Consider the following 13,930-nt stretch of genomic DNA (forward strand, 5'->3'; position numbering starts at 1 on the left):
AACATGTTCCTACCACATGTTAGTCAGGATAGGGTCAGAGGTCCAGAGCTGCTCAAGGGCATGGTGCCAGCTTAGCCAGTCAACCCTTGCCTGTGGTGATTCTGAGCTCCATTTATTTTTTTGTGTGTATCTGCTCTGCCCCAGTTTTCCTGGCTCCTAGCTTGCTCATTCAGAATGTAAGGTCAAATCTAGATTGGGGAGTTGTATCAAATCTGCAGCGCTGAATAATTTTATTTTGTAATAATATTAAAAACCAACCCACTAAGAGAGGTATGAGCAACAGTTTTTATCTCGTTTTGAAGTGCAGAGAAAGGGCTAAAAACCAGAAATATTATTGTGGCACCAGGTGAAAAGGTTGACAGGAGCCAGAGTTGTCTGGCTGCTCAGCAATCCCCTTATGCAGACTTTACTCCTGTCTAACTCTAGATTTCTTCTCTGGAAAAGATTGCTACCCTGGAGACCTGGGGGGTGTTTGTGGGAAGAGCTGCTGCTGCTGCTGCTGCTGCTGCTGCTGCTGCTGCTGCTGCATGTTAGGCCAGAACAGCACAGTTCACTGCAGGACCACACACCTTTGTCAGTCAGTACAAAAGCTTTATGAAATGCCTCTACCAGGGGCTGAGAACGAGAAGCAGTGGCACTGCCTAGGGTTCGCAAGGCCGATGTGTCCTTTGATATTCCTCCAGCTCGGTTTTCCTGCTTACAGCCAACTGCAGCTCCTGTCGGATCACTTGGATCTGCTTCTCCAACTCGGAGAGTTCCTGCATCACTGAGTTCCGAGCCACGTTGAGGGAGTCTGCTTTCCCATTGGTGGTCAGTGAGGCAGGGAGCTCTCTTCTCCTTGGAGGAAGAGGGAAGTCCTGGTGGGTCTGGGTACCCAGCTGGTTTTGTTCTCCCTCGTTACTAAAGATGTATTTTCGTTGGTTGTCATGACTCAGACTGGAAGTATTCCACACCATGAGCTGCTGAGGTCCCACGTTGGACCTAGGAAACAGAGACAATTCAGAGACTCCTGTCTTGCACTCTCATCTTCTCCATCTGCTGTGTGAGCAGTGGAGAACTGGTTGAAATGAAGTCATCAAGCCATGAGTGGACTGCCTGCTTAGAGTGCCCTGGTGACAATGGGAGCCATGAACTGAATTGGAGGACTTCCCAAGCCTTATGTTGCTTTGACACTAGAATTGGGTGGCCTCTGATGAAATAGGAAATGATACATTGTCTTATGAATAATTTAAAGTACTCTGTGTGTGTGAGAGAGAGGGGGGATGGGGGAGGGAAATGAGAATATATGTGTGTGAGTTCATTTCCAGGACAAACATGTTGAGGCTACAGAAAGAATTATGCGTTTTCCTCTATTGCTTTAGACAGGGGCCACTAAGGTACCATTTTGTTTAGGCCAGCTAGGCACCGAGTTCCCAGGAACTGCCTGTCCCAGTCCCCAGTGCTGGGGTTGCAGGCACATGAACTCATGCTGGGCTTTAACTTGGATGCTGGGGTTTTAACTCAGGTCCTCACGCTTGCAGAACAAGCGCTCTTACATGCTGAGCCATCTTTCCTATGCTTAGGGACACTTCTATACCTTACCGATAGGCAGTGTTCAGAAAGCAGTGCTGCCTGGAGACATCATATGGCTATAGAGATAAGAGTGAAAGATCTTTGTTCAGTTGTAGTGCTTTAAGCACCAGTTGCTTGCTTGGTTGTTAGTTGGTAATAATGTATGGCTGACTTTTAGCCCTTCTGGGCTATACTGGGCTTCAGGGGGGGAATAAAGGCATATTTACAAAAGTCTTAGCAAAGTGTTTCTCACTACAAGGGTGACTTTATGTAGGTTGAGATGTCAAGTTTGATGCTAAAAACAAAAACAAGAGCACTCGATTCTTTCTGAGTAATGATGACTAGAAATAGATTTACAATTTTTTCAGGCTTGCATATGCCACTTGCCACCATCTCGAAGACATGGCTATACAATGTTAGTGGGAATCAGAGGGTGCTGGGTAAGTTCTCAAATACATCTTGACAGTCAGATGCAATGAGGAGAGTTTCTCACTGTGAGAACAGCTTAGTCTAGGCAGTGTGACTGCTGATTCCTTCTACCCTGGAGGAGAAGGAAGAAAAAGAGGAGGAAGATTATGACCACTTTTGCAGTTTCCTACATGGCACAGAACAACAGGAAACCTCTGTTAAGTCCTTGTGTTTTGTTCCCATAAAACTGAATCAGCTTTATTCCTGGACCCCTAATTGCCTGAGAGAGTGGAGGTGGAGGCCCTGGGGTAGCAAAGACAAAGGGAGGGGAAATGAGTTATCACTGTAGTTAAATGGTTGAAAGCAAAACACAGACTTCATAGAATGAGTCTAGGCTGCTCTGCCCAGAAGTAGATTGCCAAGGTTGGCTAATTCATTTTGTTTTAATCCATGGCCCCTTTCCTTGGTTTATGAGGTATAGCTACGTGACATTTTCTGTTTAAGACAAGGTCTCACTCCATAACCCAGGCTGGCCTGGAACTCATTATATAGTCCAAATTTGTCTCAAACTGATGGTGATTCTTTTGCTTTCGTCTCCCAAGTGCTGGGATTTACAGCTAAGAACTGCCACCCTTGGCTCTGGCCTCATTATTTGTTTTGAGTACTAGGAAAGTTGAGGAGTGCCAAGCCTAAGTTGTTGTTGTTGTTGTTGTTGTTGTTTTTTAAGATTTATTATTTATTTATTATCATGTATACGGTGCTCTGCCTGCATGTACTCCTGCAGGCCAGAAGAGGGCATCAGATTACATTATAGATGGTTGTGAGTCACCGTGTAGTTGCTGGGAATTGAACTCAGAACCTCTGGAGGAGCAGTGCCCTTAACCTCTGAGCCATCTCTCCAGCCCCTAAGCCTAAGTTTTAACAACCTTGCACATTGTCACTCTCAAATCTCTGCAAATATAACACAAGTCCTCATTGACCTGTTGGTGGGTGGCAGACACAAAGTCCACAGGTTTCCTAGTTGGTTCAGCAGAGGACAATTAGTCAGACAAATCTTGGCTGCTTTCTTTCTTTCCCCAGCCTGGCTAGAGATATATGCATGAACCCAGCTGATCCATAGATCACTAAGCAATTGTTGTTAAGTATTGGGATGACTTGGCACTCAGTAGACTCTGACTGAAACCCACCCAGGGCTCTAATACAAACATGCTCCAAACCTTCTGGTCATTCCTCGATGTTACTCTTGTTGAAATCTCATAGATGAAATAGCACCGGAGCTCACTTTTCCTGAGTCATGGTCTGGGGGAAAGTTCTATAGTGATTCTACTTACAGCTGCTTCCCTGACATTAGAACCAGAGATGATATGGTTAGAAGTCCTCTTCTAGCCTTTAACTTTTCATACAGACTAAATCAAGAATTACATATAAAAACTCTCTTGACATATTCATTAGTGTGTATTAAATGTGTGTTATATATGCATTAAAATCTGCCTCAGTACTATGGCCTAGGGTTTCTCCAAGCCACCAATCTCATCGGTTACTCTTCCATTCATCTATCCCTCCAAACCCATTCAATAAATATGGAGAAGAGAGGAGGATGCCGATTTCTAATGGCATGGACATTTGCATTTTATCCTTCCAAGAGAAGAGAGAAAGGCAGCAAACTTAACCGTAAGACTATAGAATGATTGACAGTAGGACAATACTAAGAGTAGAGTTGTTTGCCCATCCTGTTAGACTGTGCAGGTCACCATAGTGATCAGATACTTAGAGACAAGCAATCTGGTTATTCAAGTCTTGGAGCATTGATGTGGAAATATAACAGACTAATAAGGAAAAAAAAACTGGACATCTTTGTAACATACTCTAGTTGCTAGCATCACTGTGCTGACAGTAGATGTGTGGCTCCGAGCTACCTGTAAGTGCAAGGCGGTAGACGCTCAAATAGACAAGGCGTCCAATTAGAAGGGGTGAGTGTGTTATAGTCCTGGCGTTAAGAATGTTTAGGTCTGAAGAGTTGAAAGTGACCAGCGGAATGAGAGGTATTTCACAGTAAAAGGAGCAAAACAGGCTTCACTGGAGCAGTTATGTAAGACTCAAACTCGGTATGCCACTGGACTGTTCAAAACTGGTACCCTAACTGTGAGACTTCAAACGCACATGGAGTTTGGGAGGTTGCAGGCTCTGAGTTGTAGGGAGATTGCCTCAGCAAACGTGGGCCATTCACAATAAAAGGAAGGGGGTAGACAGCACGATTCTTCTTCCTGGCTTGCAGCCCCAGTGCTTTGTTCCAATCTCCCCAGATCATAGCCAGCTCATCAGAATAATTTTCATCATCACCTAAACTCTAGTCACAGAGCACTCGCAGCAGTATCCTATGCTGTGCTACAATGCAAGTCTGTTAGCGACAGGTTGAGGTTTCATTGGGTCACAGTGATGAAGACATAGTTTGTCAGCTCCTTGTCACTGTAAGGAAGGGGATCTGCAAGAAAAGTGGCTAAGTGAGTGAAGAGGCACGGTTGGCTCTCAGCTTAGGTGAAGCGGGCTTAAGAGTCCCATCAAAGGGACAGGGTCACTGGGCTTCTGGTTTCTATTCCTGGAAAAAAAAGTATTATAATTGTAAAACAGTGTTTTACAGCCACGTCTTCTTCTGATTAAAGAATTATAGAATAAAAATCCCTCTAATGTAACAGAACAGCTGTGACCTGGCTAGTCTGTAGCTTGTCACTAGGAGACTTGCACACACTGACAGCCAGGTGACAAGTTATTCTGTGACTGGAAAGGAGCCTTAAGAGATTATAAATGATTCTGACAAGCTAGATGCAACCCAGAAAGAAGGAACTAGAGCAGCCACAGAGGAGATACAAGCCAGACAAGAAATCTGTTGTATACCATTTTCCTTCTGTTATGAATGAGAGGTGTTAGTTTCATGTCTTAAGACTACCCAGACATCCCAGCTTTGAGTTGGAGATGTTCCACTGATGCACAGAGCCAGTGCCCTATTTGAGGTCTCTGGGCATTGAGAGCTCCGGGAGGGCAGCCTCGGGCAGCTGCAGCAGAGTTCCCAAAGCAGCAGACCCAAAGTGATTCTGACATCTTCAGTCACCTCAGATGAGGACACAGCCATCTATAGGCTGGCTGTGCTGAAGGTGTGGGCCCTCACCACATTTAATTTATTTTTAATTTAATTATTTTTTCCTATTAGTGCGGACCTTTTCTGTGGAGTTGTAAGAGTGCCAGAAAGTGGATTTAGTAGGGCATCTCTCTAGTGTGTTTTGCATATTCTTACGAGTGCTGGAGGGGTGGGGAATTGAAACATGACTAGAAGGCAATTCCAGGTGAAAAAGATTGCCTGCTGCAGGTTCTGTACATTTGGTACATGATAGTTGCTGCTGTTTATTAGGCATTTGCTTTACTTTCAGGGCTTTTAGCTTACCATTGCATTTATAACTTTAGGGAGTGGATACTGTTTTTACCTCTTTCACAGATAAGGAGTCTGAGGCACAGATCCAAAGTAACACATATTATAAAATGTTGGAGACAGGACTGGACCCAGGTGCCAGATTCTGCAGAACATACCTGCATTCCAGTGCCTGGATGTGGTTATTTTCTCCTTTATGTCATTATAACTGAAAATCCATGTATTTGTATCCATTTTATGTATCAACAGATGGCCCAAATTTGGTCTGAATACTTATTTAGAGGCAAGTTCTTTTTGAATAAGGGGTATTGTCACATGTCTAAACTTCTTTTAGTAAAGGCAAAGACAGCTTTGACTTCTTACCTCTTTTCCACACGTTTTGTCTTGAAACGTGGCTGCTTTTCTTCTACAAATGACGTGTTTAACGCTCTGTGCAACCTCTGGTAGGAAGAACAGATTCATAGAGATCATTTGAAATGTGTGTTTCAGGGGACAAAACACTGCTTGTGGTTTCACAGATTATCTACTAGTGAAAAACCTTGGCTTCTTTAACCAGAACTTCAGGCATGCATGAAATTAGGTCCACATCCAGCAATTGCACATTGCAAGGTTAACAAGGATTCTAAAGTATAGCTTAATATCTCTAGAAGAAGAAGAAGAAGAAGAAGAAGAAGAAGAAGAAGAAGAAGAAGAAGAAGAAGAAGAAGAAGAAAAAGAAGAAGAAGAAAAAGAAGAAGAAGAAAAAGAAGAAGGAGAAAAAGAAGCAGAAGAAGAAGAAGAAGAAGAAGAAGAACAAGAAGAAGAAGAACAAGAAGAAATGCATTGGATGGTGAAATGGCATATGAAACAAAGAAGTGACAACCAACAACTCCTGTGTGGTACAAAGCCTTGTACAGTTGTCAGAGTTGAGTCAAAAGCAATAAAAACAAGGAAGGGAAGCAAGTTTCCTGAAGATTTAATTATGTTAGCATCACACAGAGACCATCACTTGTCTGCAGATTTCAAGGAGAACACCGTCTCCCTAGAAAGCATGAAGAACAGGGCCCCGATGGTGAGAAAATTGGTTATCTGTCTAGAAAACAAAAACAAAACGGAAACACAGATCAAGGAAATGAGTAAGAGAATGGGTGAATGACAAAAGGAGAAATACATTCAGCCTCACCTTCAAGAGGTGAGGTGAGTCATGGAGCGGTAAGAGGCAAAAGGGACCCCATACTGGGGAAGTGTGGTGGCTTACCCACCTTACATGGTCAGATGAAACCATGCATCCCGACACACCCTCTGACTACACCGTGCATGCCCACATGGTTTTCCACAAGGAAAGAGATGCAAAGAAATGTGTCCAAATAGTCTGTGTCAACACTTTCCTTATCTCTGTAAATCAGGTGTTGGTCTTTGTCTTACAAGAGAGAACCTTGCTTCTGTGAGACATGGCATCATACAAGCAGGCCTTAGAACCCCTGACAGAGAAACACACAGACCAGGGAAACGGGACCACCTAAAAGCAAATGGACACCTGAGACTCTTACTAGTTTTTAGTTTAACAAGGAAAGGATCTGTGGGAAATGGATTTTTCACATCATCTCTTCAGATGATCTTTGTTAAGTGAAACTGGGTTCAAAACAGTTATATGTGTCTTTTATGGGCAGCAATAGTGTTCAGGAGAGGAACGGATACTGTGAATCTTCAACTTATGGGGAGATGGGTTAGTGGAATAAAGCGAGTTCCACCCATGAGTGCTTGGCTACCCGTATCTTGGTTTCTTGCTGTTTGTCAATTGACAAACTTCCCTGGATCTTTACCTCCCCGGGCATTCTTAAGTACAGGAACACTGGCCCAAGAGTCCTGCGGAACTCACCTGACTGGTGTGCAGCCAGTATTGTAGCTTGGATTTGTTCTTGATTCGTGGTAGCAGCAGTCTGTACACTATGTGTTCACCAATGGTCGTCAAGATGGAGAGACCAAATCCTATGCACAGGAGCACGAAGAGTCCAGAGAAATGCTTGATGCCCATTTGCAAAGTCTGTGACGAGACAGGAAAGGCCTTGAATATCATGATGCATGCAGCTCGATGCTCATTTTTTTTTCTCTTTGATTCAGTTACTTGAGTCAGAGACCCTTCCTCCCTGGGTGAACACCACTATACTCCAGCATGAAGGACACACCCAGGGTTACTGAGGGATGCTGCTGAGCACCGTCCTGTAGTGCTGCTCACACATGGACCTCACTGTGTGTCGTCCCTGGAGTTGTACAAAGGCTTTGACTCTGGGCTGTGTTTCCATTTCTTACAGGCAGAGAAATAAAGACGTGTAACAGTTGAATATGTGAAACAGTTGAATAGCTATGAAAGAACCTCTTTCAGGAGTGGAAAAAGAATATATTTTAAGGAGAAAAGGTTATGGGTTGAATAACTATGGAAGTGAGATCTAGATCTGGCAGGAATGTCAACGTCCTTTAGTTAAACGGTTTAATAGTTGTGGAACTACACCAGCGAGGAATAGAAAGTTGCACCAGGCCACAAAATAAGGCAGCCACGGAGAAGAAGAAAAAGGAGCCTTGGCTACTGGCTTTTTCTAAGGACTTTTATAGCTTTATAGTTAAGGAAACATATGCTAAGTTCTTACATGACATACTAGCAAGCCTGGGTGGTGATGTCATTATCACTGATAATTAGCAGATTATCAGATACAGAACAACTGGGGAGAAATATTGTTGGGTTTTAACATTCACATCATCAGATGGACAGCAAAAACTCTAAATGAGCCATAGTTTTTATAAGGCACTGTCAAGATGAGGAAGACATGTAATTCACACTGGATCACCTTGCCATCAAACAAACTCTCCTTCTGTTTTCTTGTGTATAACAAAATCATATTTTCCTCACTAGTTAATAATCTGCCTTGGGTTTATATATCTATTTATGCTTTTATACATACTGCACATTAACAGGCTAACAGGTTTTATTTTATGTGTGTGAGTATTCTGCCTGCTCGTACGTCAGTGTATGTAAGTGTCCACGGAAGCCAGAAGAGGGTGTTAGACTCTCCTGGAATGGAGTTAAAGACAGTTGTTAACTTCCACATAGGTGATGAAAATTGAACTTGGATCCTCTGGAAGAGCAACAAACGCTCTTAACCACTAAGCCATCTTTCCAGTTCTGTTTGTTTCTTTATTATTTTCTGTTTTTTTTTTTCAGGGCAGGGTTTCACTGTGTAGCCCTGGCTGTCCTGTATATTTATCTTTTAAGTAGGCATTTCATAGGTATACCTGCCTCTATGTGTGTATATTTATATTGTGATCTTATATTAATTACCTCCGTTTCATACTTGAAGGGCCTAGAGACATAACTCATTTCCCGAAATCCAACACACTAATAAGTGGGGGAGCCAGGCTGCAGATACAGGCTGACATCTGTTAAGTGAACCTCTCTTGCTTTAAGTGATCCTTCGCTATCTGATCTCTCACCACGTATTGTCTATAACAAGTTGCCAAATATTTTTATTAAAAAAAAAATCAGTATCTGAATTGAAAACCCACTCTGCCTGTGAGCATCAACCCAAATGTTTGTGTCTAAGTCTGAGTGATAAGCTGTAAGGCTGTAGGTATAAGCCAGCCCTTTTCTTCTTGGGTCATGGTGCTTGTTAGTGTTTGTCAACTTGATACGGAGTAGAGGTACATGATAGAACTTCAATTGGGGAATTGCTTCCACCAGGCTGGCCTGTGGGAAAGTCTGTAGAGGCATTTTACTGATTAACAGTTGATGATGGTGACGTCACCATTGGGCAGATGGTCCTGGGTTGTGTAAGAAACAAGCCGAGCAAGCCACAGAGAGCAGATCAGTAAGCAGCAAAGGCAGCAATCACTCTGTGGTTCCTGCCTCTGCTCCTGCCTGAATTCCTGCTCTGACTTGCCTCAACGATCTGAAATAAAACCTTCCCTGCCTCCCCCCCGCATTTGGTTTTGATTATTGTTTTAGCACAGCAATGAAAAGCAAACTAGGTCAACCATGTCTCTTAAATATGCTATGTATTTGTTTTGTACCTGTACTCCCAGTAGTAGAACACTTGCTGAGCATACACCACTCCCTAGGCTCAATCTTTAGCACTCAAAACGAACAATAAAGTGTTTTCCTATTAGAGCAATGAAAAAGGCTACCACCATCTACAAACTCTGGCCATCACGTTTCTAAGAACACGGTAGATCCAGATGGAGATGCCTGTAATTATCAAATGTGGGTGGTTTCTGCCCAGACCATCGATGATTTCAGGAAAATGTAGAGACCGAGACCACCAGTTTTGTTGGCGCGCAAACTCTGGTTTGAATCTTGCTCATATGTAGACACTTCGAACAGCTGGTCCCAACCATCCAGCGGGGAATGTGATGAAAGGATTTCGCTCGTCATTTGAAGTTTTCGTGTTAATGATGCTCCCGTGAAGCTAATCCTTCTTCTCATTCTTAGACCGTCCATGTCCATAATACACAGCAACCACCCTGCCTCATTGCTCTGGTCCTCTGCACAGCTGTTTATATCCCAGTAAAAAAAATCCCAGTATTGGGAGGAGTAGGATACACCCCTCTGAGCTGTTGGAAAACGCAAGAGGCCTTCCGAGCAATGCCGGCTATTGCCACTGCTCTCAGTTGCTCACCAGGACTACATGACCTGTTGTCAAGGACAGTAGGTCAAGTCAAAGTGAAGCCCCACTGGAAGCTCACTCCCTGCTGGCTAGCTTTGATAGTTCTACAAGGTGCTCTTCAGGCCACTGAGAGAGAAAGACTGGGGCCTGAATGGTATAATACCAACCTGCTAGGCAAGAGGTGCCCACTGGTGCAATAACGGCATGACCATTATGGAGGGAACTGTTTTCTAATTGGATTTGAGACCTTCTTCACAAGAAGACATATGTCTGGTACTCTGAACCTGGTCAAAGCCTATGGCTTGGCCATCATAAGCCCTAAGAGAAGATCTATTGTTGTTATTTTGCTAAGCGGACACATTGTTAAACTGTCTTCATAATATTTATGTTTTTGACTTTCAGCCCTAGTCAAGAAAGTTTCTGCGTGTAGTGAGGTCTGGTTAATGCAGACTCAGAATTGGTAAAAGCGCTGAGAACACGGCTAAGTATTCATCTCTGAATGAGATATCTATAGCATCCTCTCCAAGCCTCTGGAAACACTAGAAAAGGGGGAGATTGGGAAGGAGTGCTGTGAAACTCTGTTTTCTGTACATGGCATGGCAGAGACAGTTACCTGTATAAGACTGAGCCCATCAGTATTCCATCACGGATAAGAGAAGAACATATGAGGCCCCACCTCCTTCTGGAGAGCTATACATAGCCTTGATTTGAAATTAATGTATCCTTTTAATATAAAATAAACACATTGTTGAGACAGAGTTTCATATTGTAGCTTAAGCTACCTTTGAGCTCATTATGTAGTTCAAACTGTCATTGAACTCACGGAAATCCTCCTGCCTCTGTCTCCTGAATGTTGGGATTATAGGCATGAACTACCATGCTTGGTCCTACACATTGACTTCAAATTTCTCGCTCTTCTGAACTAAGATCATTGCCCTATATGTGTTTTTTAGAGTGGCAATAAAGTATTTTTTTTTAAACTGTCTTTTCGAAAATCATTTTAATATTTATTTCTAAAAAGTAGTCACTTATTAACTTCAGTGGAATAAATCTATTGCTTCTTTTTTTTATCATAATTTACTACTATTAAACAGTTGTTTATAATTATACTTTATTATATACGATAAATATTGCTGCAGTAAAAGAAAGTCTGTACCATCTAGATGTATCATTTTGGATCACTGGGCTACACACTGCTATGGTTGTGCTTATCAGGGCAATAGTTATGACTATCTTAGTGATTGAAGATATCTAAAATGACCCTTAAAAATGGCAGAAACAAGTCTCAGTGCCACCCAAGGTACAAGATTCTGCAAAGCTCCAGGTCCTCACCTTGTTTCATAACTAGTTTTCCCCCCTTTCTGGTGCAAACATCAAAGCCAGGACCACATGGGTGCTGTACATGCTCTCTACTGTTGACTATACCTCTAGTCCAGGCTTATTTAAATATTGTACTTATTTACTTGATGATTGAATATTTTCCATGCTTATTTTTCCTGCCTTTTGTATAAATCCTGTTTGCATTTTCCACATTTTTATGAATTTCAAGCACAAAGAGGCTTTATTTAAGAAGCTATTAGCATTTCCTTGTTATGTTTTTCCACTTTAGATTTTCCTATAATATTTTTTATTTTTTGCATTTTACTCCATGAAAGTTTGAGATTGCACGTGTGTGTTTATTTTGTCTTCTCTACATGCTTCTACTGTTTCAGTAGTTTTGAAAAAAATGTTCTGTGTTCAGTTGTGATTTGGGGGACTGCTTATCTCTACAGTCCATCTTGAGTTTTTATGCTAGGGAATGGAACTATGTTAAATGTTCTTTGAGACTTTCAATTTTGTCCCAATACTTCAAAGGCCTATCCAGAGAGAGGCGGGGGTAGGGGGCGGAGGGGGGAAGGGGAAGCAGAGGGGAAGAGAGAAGAGGAGAGGTGAGGAGAGAAGAAGGAGAACAAATACGAATTTCTTTACATACTGGGATTAAAGGCATGCACCACCATGATAGGCAATTGTTGGTTCTTAAAAAATACTGGCAAAACCATGTTTTAAAACTGCCATTTTCAAGAAAAAAAAAATGCGTATTTGTGGATTAGATCTGTGAACTGTCAAAGAACATCCATCTATATAGCTTTACTGCTGTATCTATGCACTGTTATTTTTCACTACAAATAATTTAAAGGTGTTGTGATACAGTTTATAAGTCACAGTGTTTGGCTACTAACATTGGTAATCCTGAAAAGGATTTCAGGTTCAGGGAGTACAGCTTAGTGGTAGAATGCTTGCCTAGCATGCATGAGACCCTGGGTCCTCTGCCTAGCATCCCACCTTCTCACCCCACTCTCTAATTCTCAGATTAGCAGCTACACTCTTACAAACCAACTGTGCTGAGGCCACTATTTTCCCTCTGTTTCAAAAAGAGAATCTATCTAGTGGCTCAGAAATTGTAACATATGGTAGAGAGCAGACACAATCCACTAATATTGAATCACAATAATGTGTTGTTACTACTGTGTGTAACCTTGGAGCGTATTGCTGTTATCAGTTTAAGTATGGTCACCTGTTTCACAAGTTAAGATGAATGTTGAGGGGTTGGGGTGATACCATTGTAACTGACCTGAGTTCAAGTCTTGGAGTCTCATGTAAAAGAGCCAGGCATGGGGGTGCATGCTTGATGGAGACAGGGCAGTCTTTGGAGCTCATTAACCAGCCAGCCTAATCTCAGTAGTGACCCCTAGGTCTCAGTGAGATGCTTTCTCTTAAAACACAAGTTAGATAGTCCCTGAGGAACGATACCCAGGGCGGACGTCTTGTCCTCACACAATCATGCATATGTGTGCCTGTATACACACACACACACACACACACACACACACACACACACACACACACACACACACACGCGCGCACACACCTTTTAAATATATCTGTTTCTTTGCAGTGCATGAAACTGAAGAGGTCTGGGCCACTTCCTCCTTGACAAGCAGTTCGTTTGTTAGTTCTCGGTTTCTCCTCTTGTGAAAATTGGATTGACCAGGTTACATTAATAGGATTATTAAGAATAACTTGAGACAAGTAAATGTAGGAAGCATAAAAATAAGAGGAATTTAATATGACAGAAAGGAAGCTCGGTCTTTGTGGTCTTGAATCTTTCCTTTCTTCTTACCAGCCTCATGTCCATGGACAAGATTGTCTCTGTGTCATTTGTAAGGCTGAGATGAAGGCACCACCTCAGCGCCGATCAAGTGGCATGACACAAGTCATGGCAAGAGTTAGGAGCTGATTACCCCATCCACATCAGTTCTTACTGTCACTCCAAGAAGTTGTATAGAACTATCGGTTTTTGACAAATTGGCAGTTAACTGAAAGAAAAAAAAAAAAAAGCATTCTAACTTGGAAGTAAATATGATCCATTTTCCCAACTATCTAGCCAGATATTTTCCATTCTAAAACCAGAAACAAATACTGAGTGCAAGATTAGTGCTGCAAAGCTTTGTGTAGCTATGATATGTAGACTGGCTGAGCAATTAACTTAATCCAGTTATTTTAAAGGAGTTTCCTTGTACTTCAAATCTTTGGTCATAATTTCAGGTTTTTTTTCCTATTTGAAAGTGTGCATGTCCAGAGCTATAATGTCTGTCCTCAGGAGATCTTCTTGGCTTTTGATTACCCTTCTCACTAAAAATTCTCCTCAGAGACAGGTAAGTCAGGCTAGGATGAACGGCTCTCTTTCAAGCGTTCTTGGTGTCTCAAATTGTGAAGTCTGTGGTGTGCTCCGTGCACACATGCTGAGCAGGGCCTTGGTGTCTGTTCCTATTATCTCCCCTCTGGGTCAGGATTACACAGATGTCCACTTAATTTTAGAGTAGTTGTGGCAAGATGTCACAAAGTAAGAGTGCAAGGGATCCCAGTGCTGTTTCTA

The 13,930-nt window shown here is 42.4% G+C and overlaps 1 protein-coding gene across 1 annotated transcript in view; it reads right to left on the reverse strand.

Annotated features, from left to right (window-relative positions):
• Positions 1-299: 299 nt before the first annotated feature.
• The window catches only part of Grin3a (glutamate ionotropic receptor NMDA type subunit 3A), a 196,968-nt gene continuing 183,337 nt past the window's right edge, over positions 300-13,930 (reverse strand). The window contains exons 7-9 of the mRNA XM_051162041.1: positions 7,239-7,403; positions 5,744-5,820; positions 300-981 (exon numbers count right to left, since the gene is read on the reverse strand). Coding sequence (XP_051017998.1) covers positions 642-981; positions 5,744-5,820; positions 7,239-7,403 — 582 coding nt within the window. The 3' untranslated portion in view covers positions 300-641. The remainder of the gene's footprint in view (positions 982-5,743; positions 5,821-7,238; positions 7,404-13,930) is intronic.

This window comes from Acomys russatus, chromosome 2 (assembly GCF_903995435.1).
Source record: "Acomys russatus chromosome 2, mAcoRus1.1, whole genome shotgun sequence".
In the NCBI taxonomy this organism is placed as follows: Eukaryota; Metazoa; Chordata; class Mammalia; order Rodentia; family Muridae; genus Acomys; species Acomys russatus.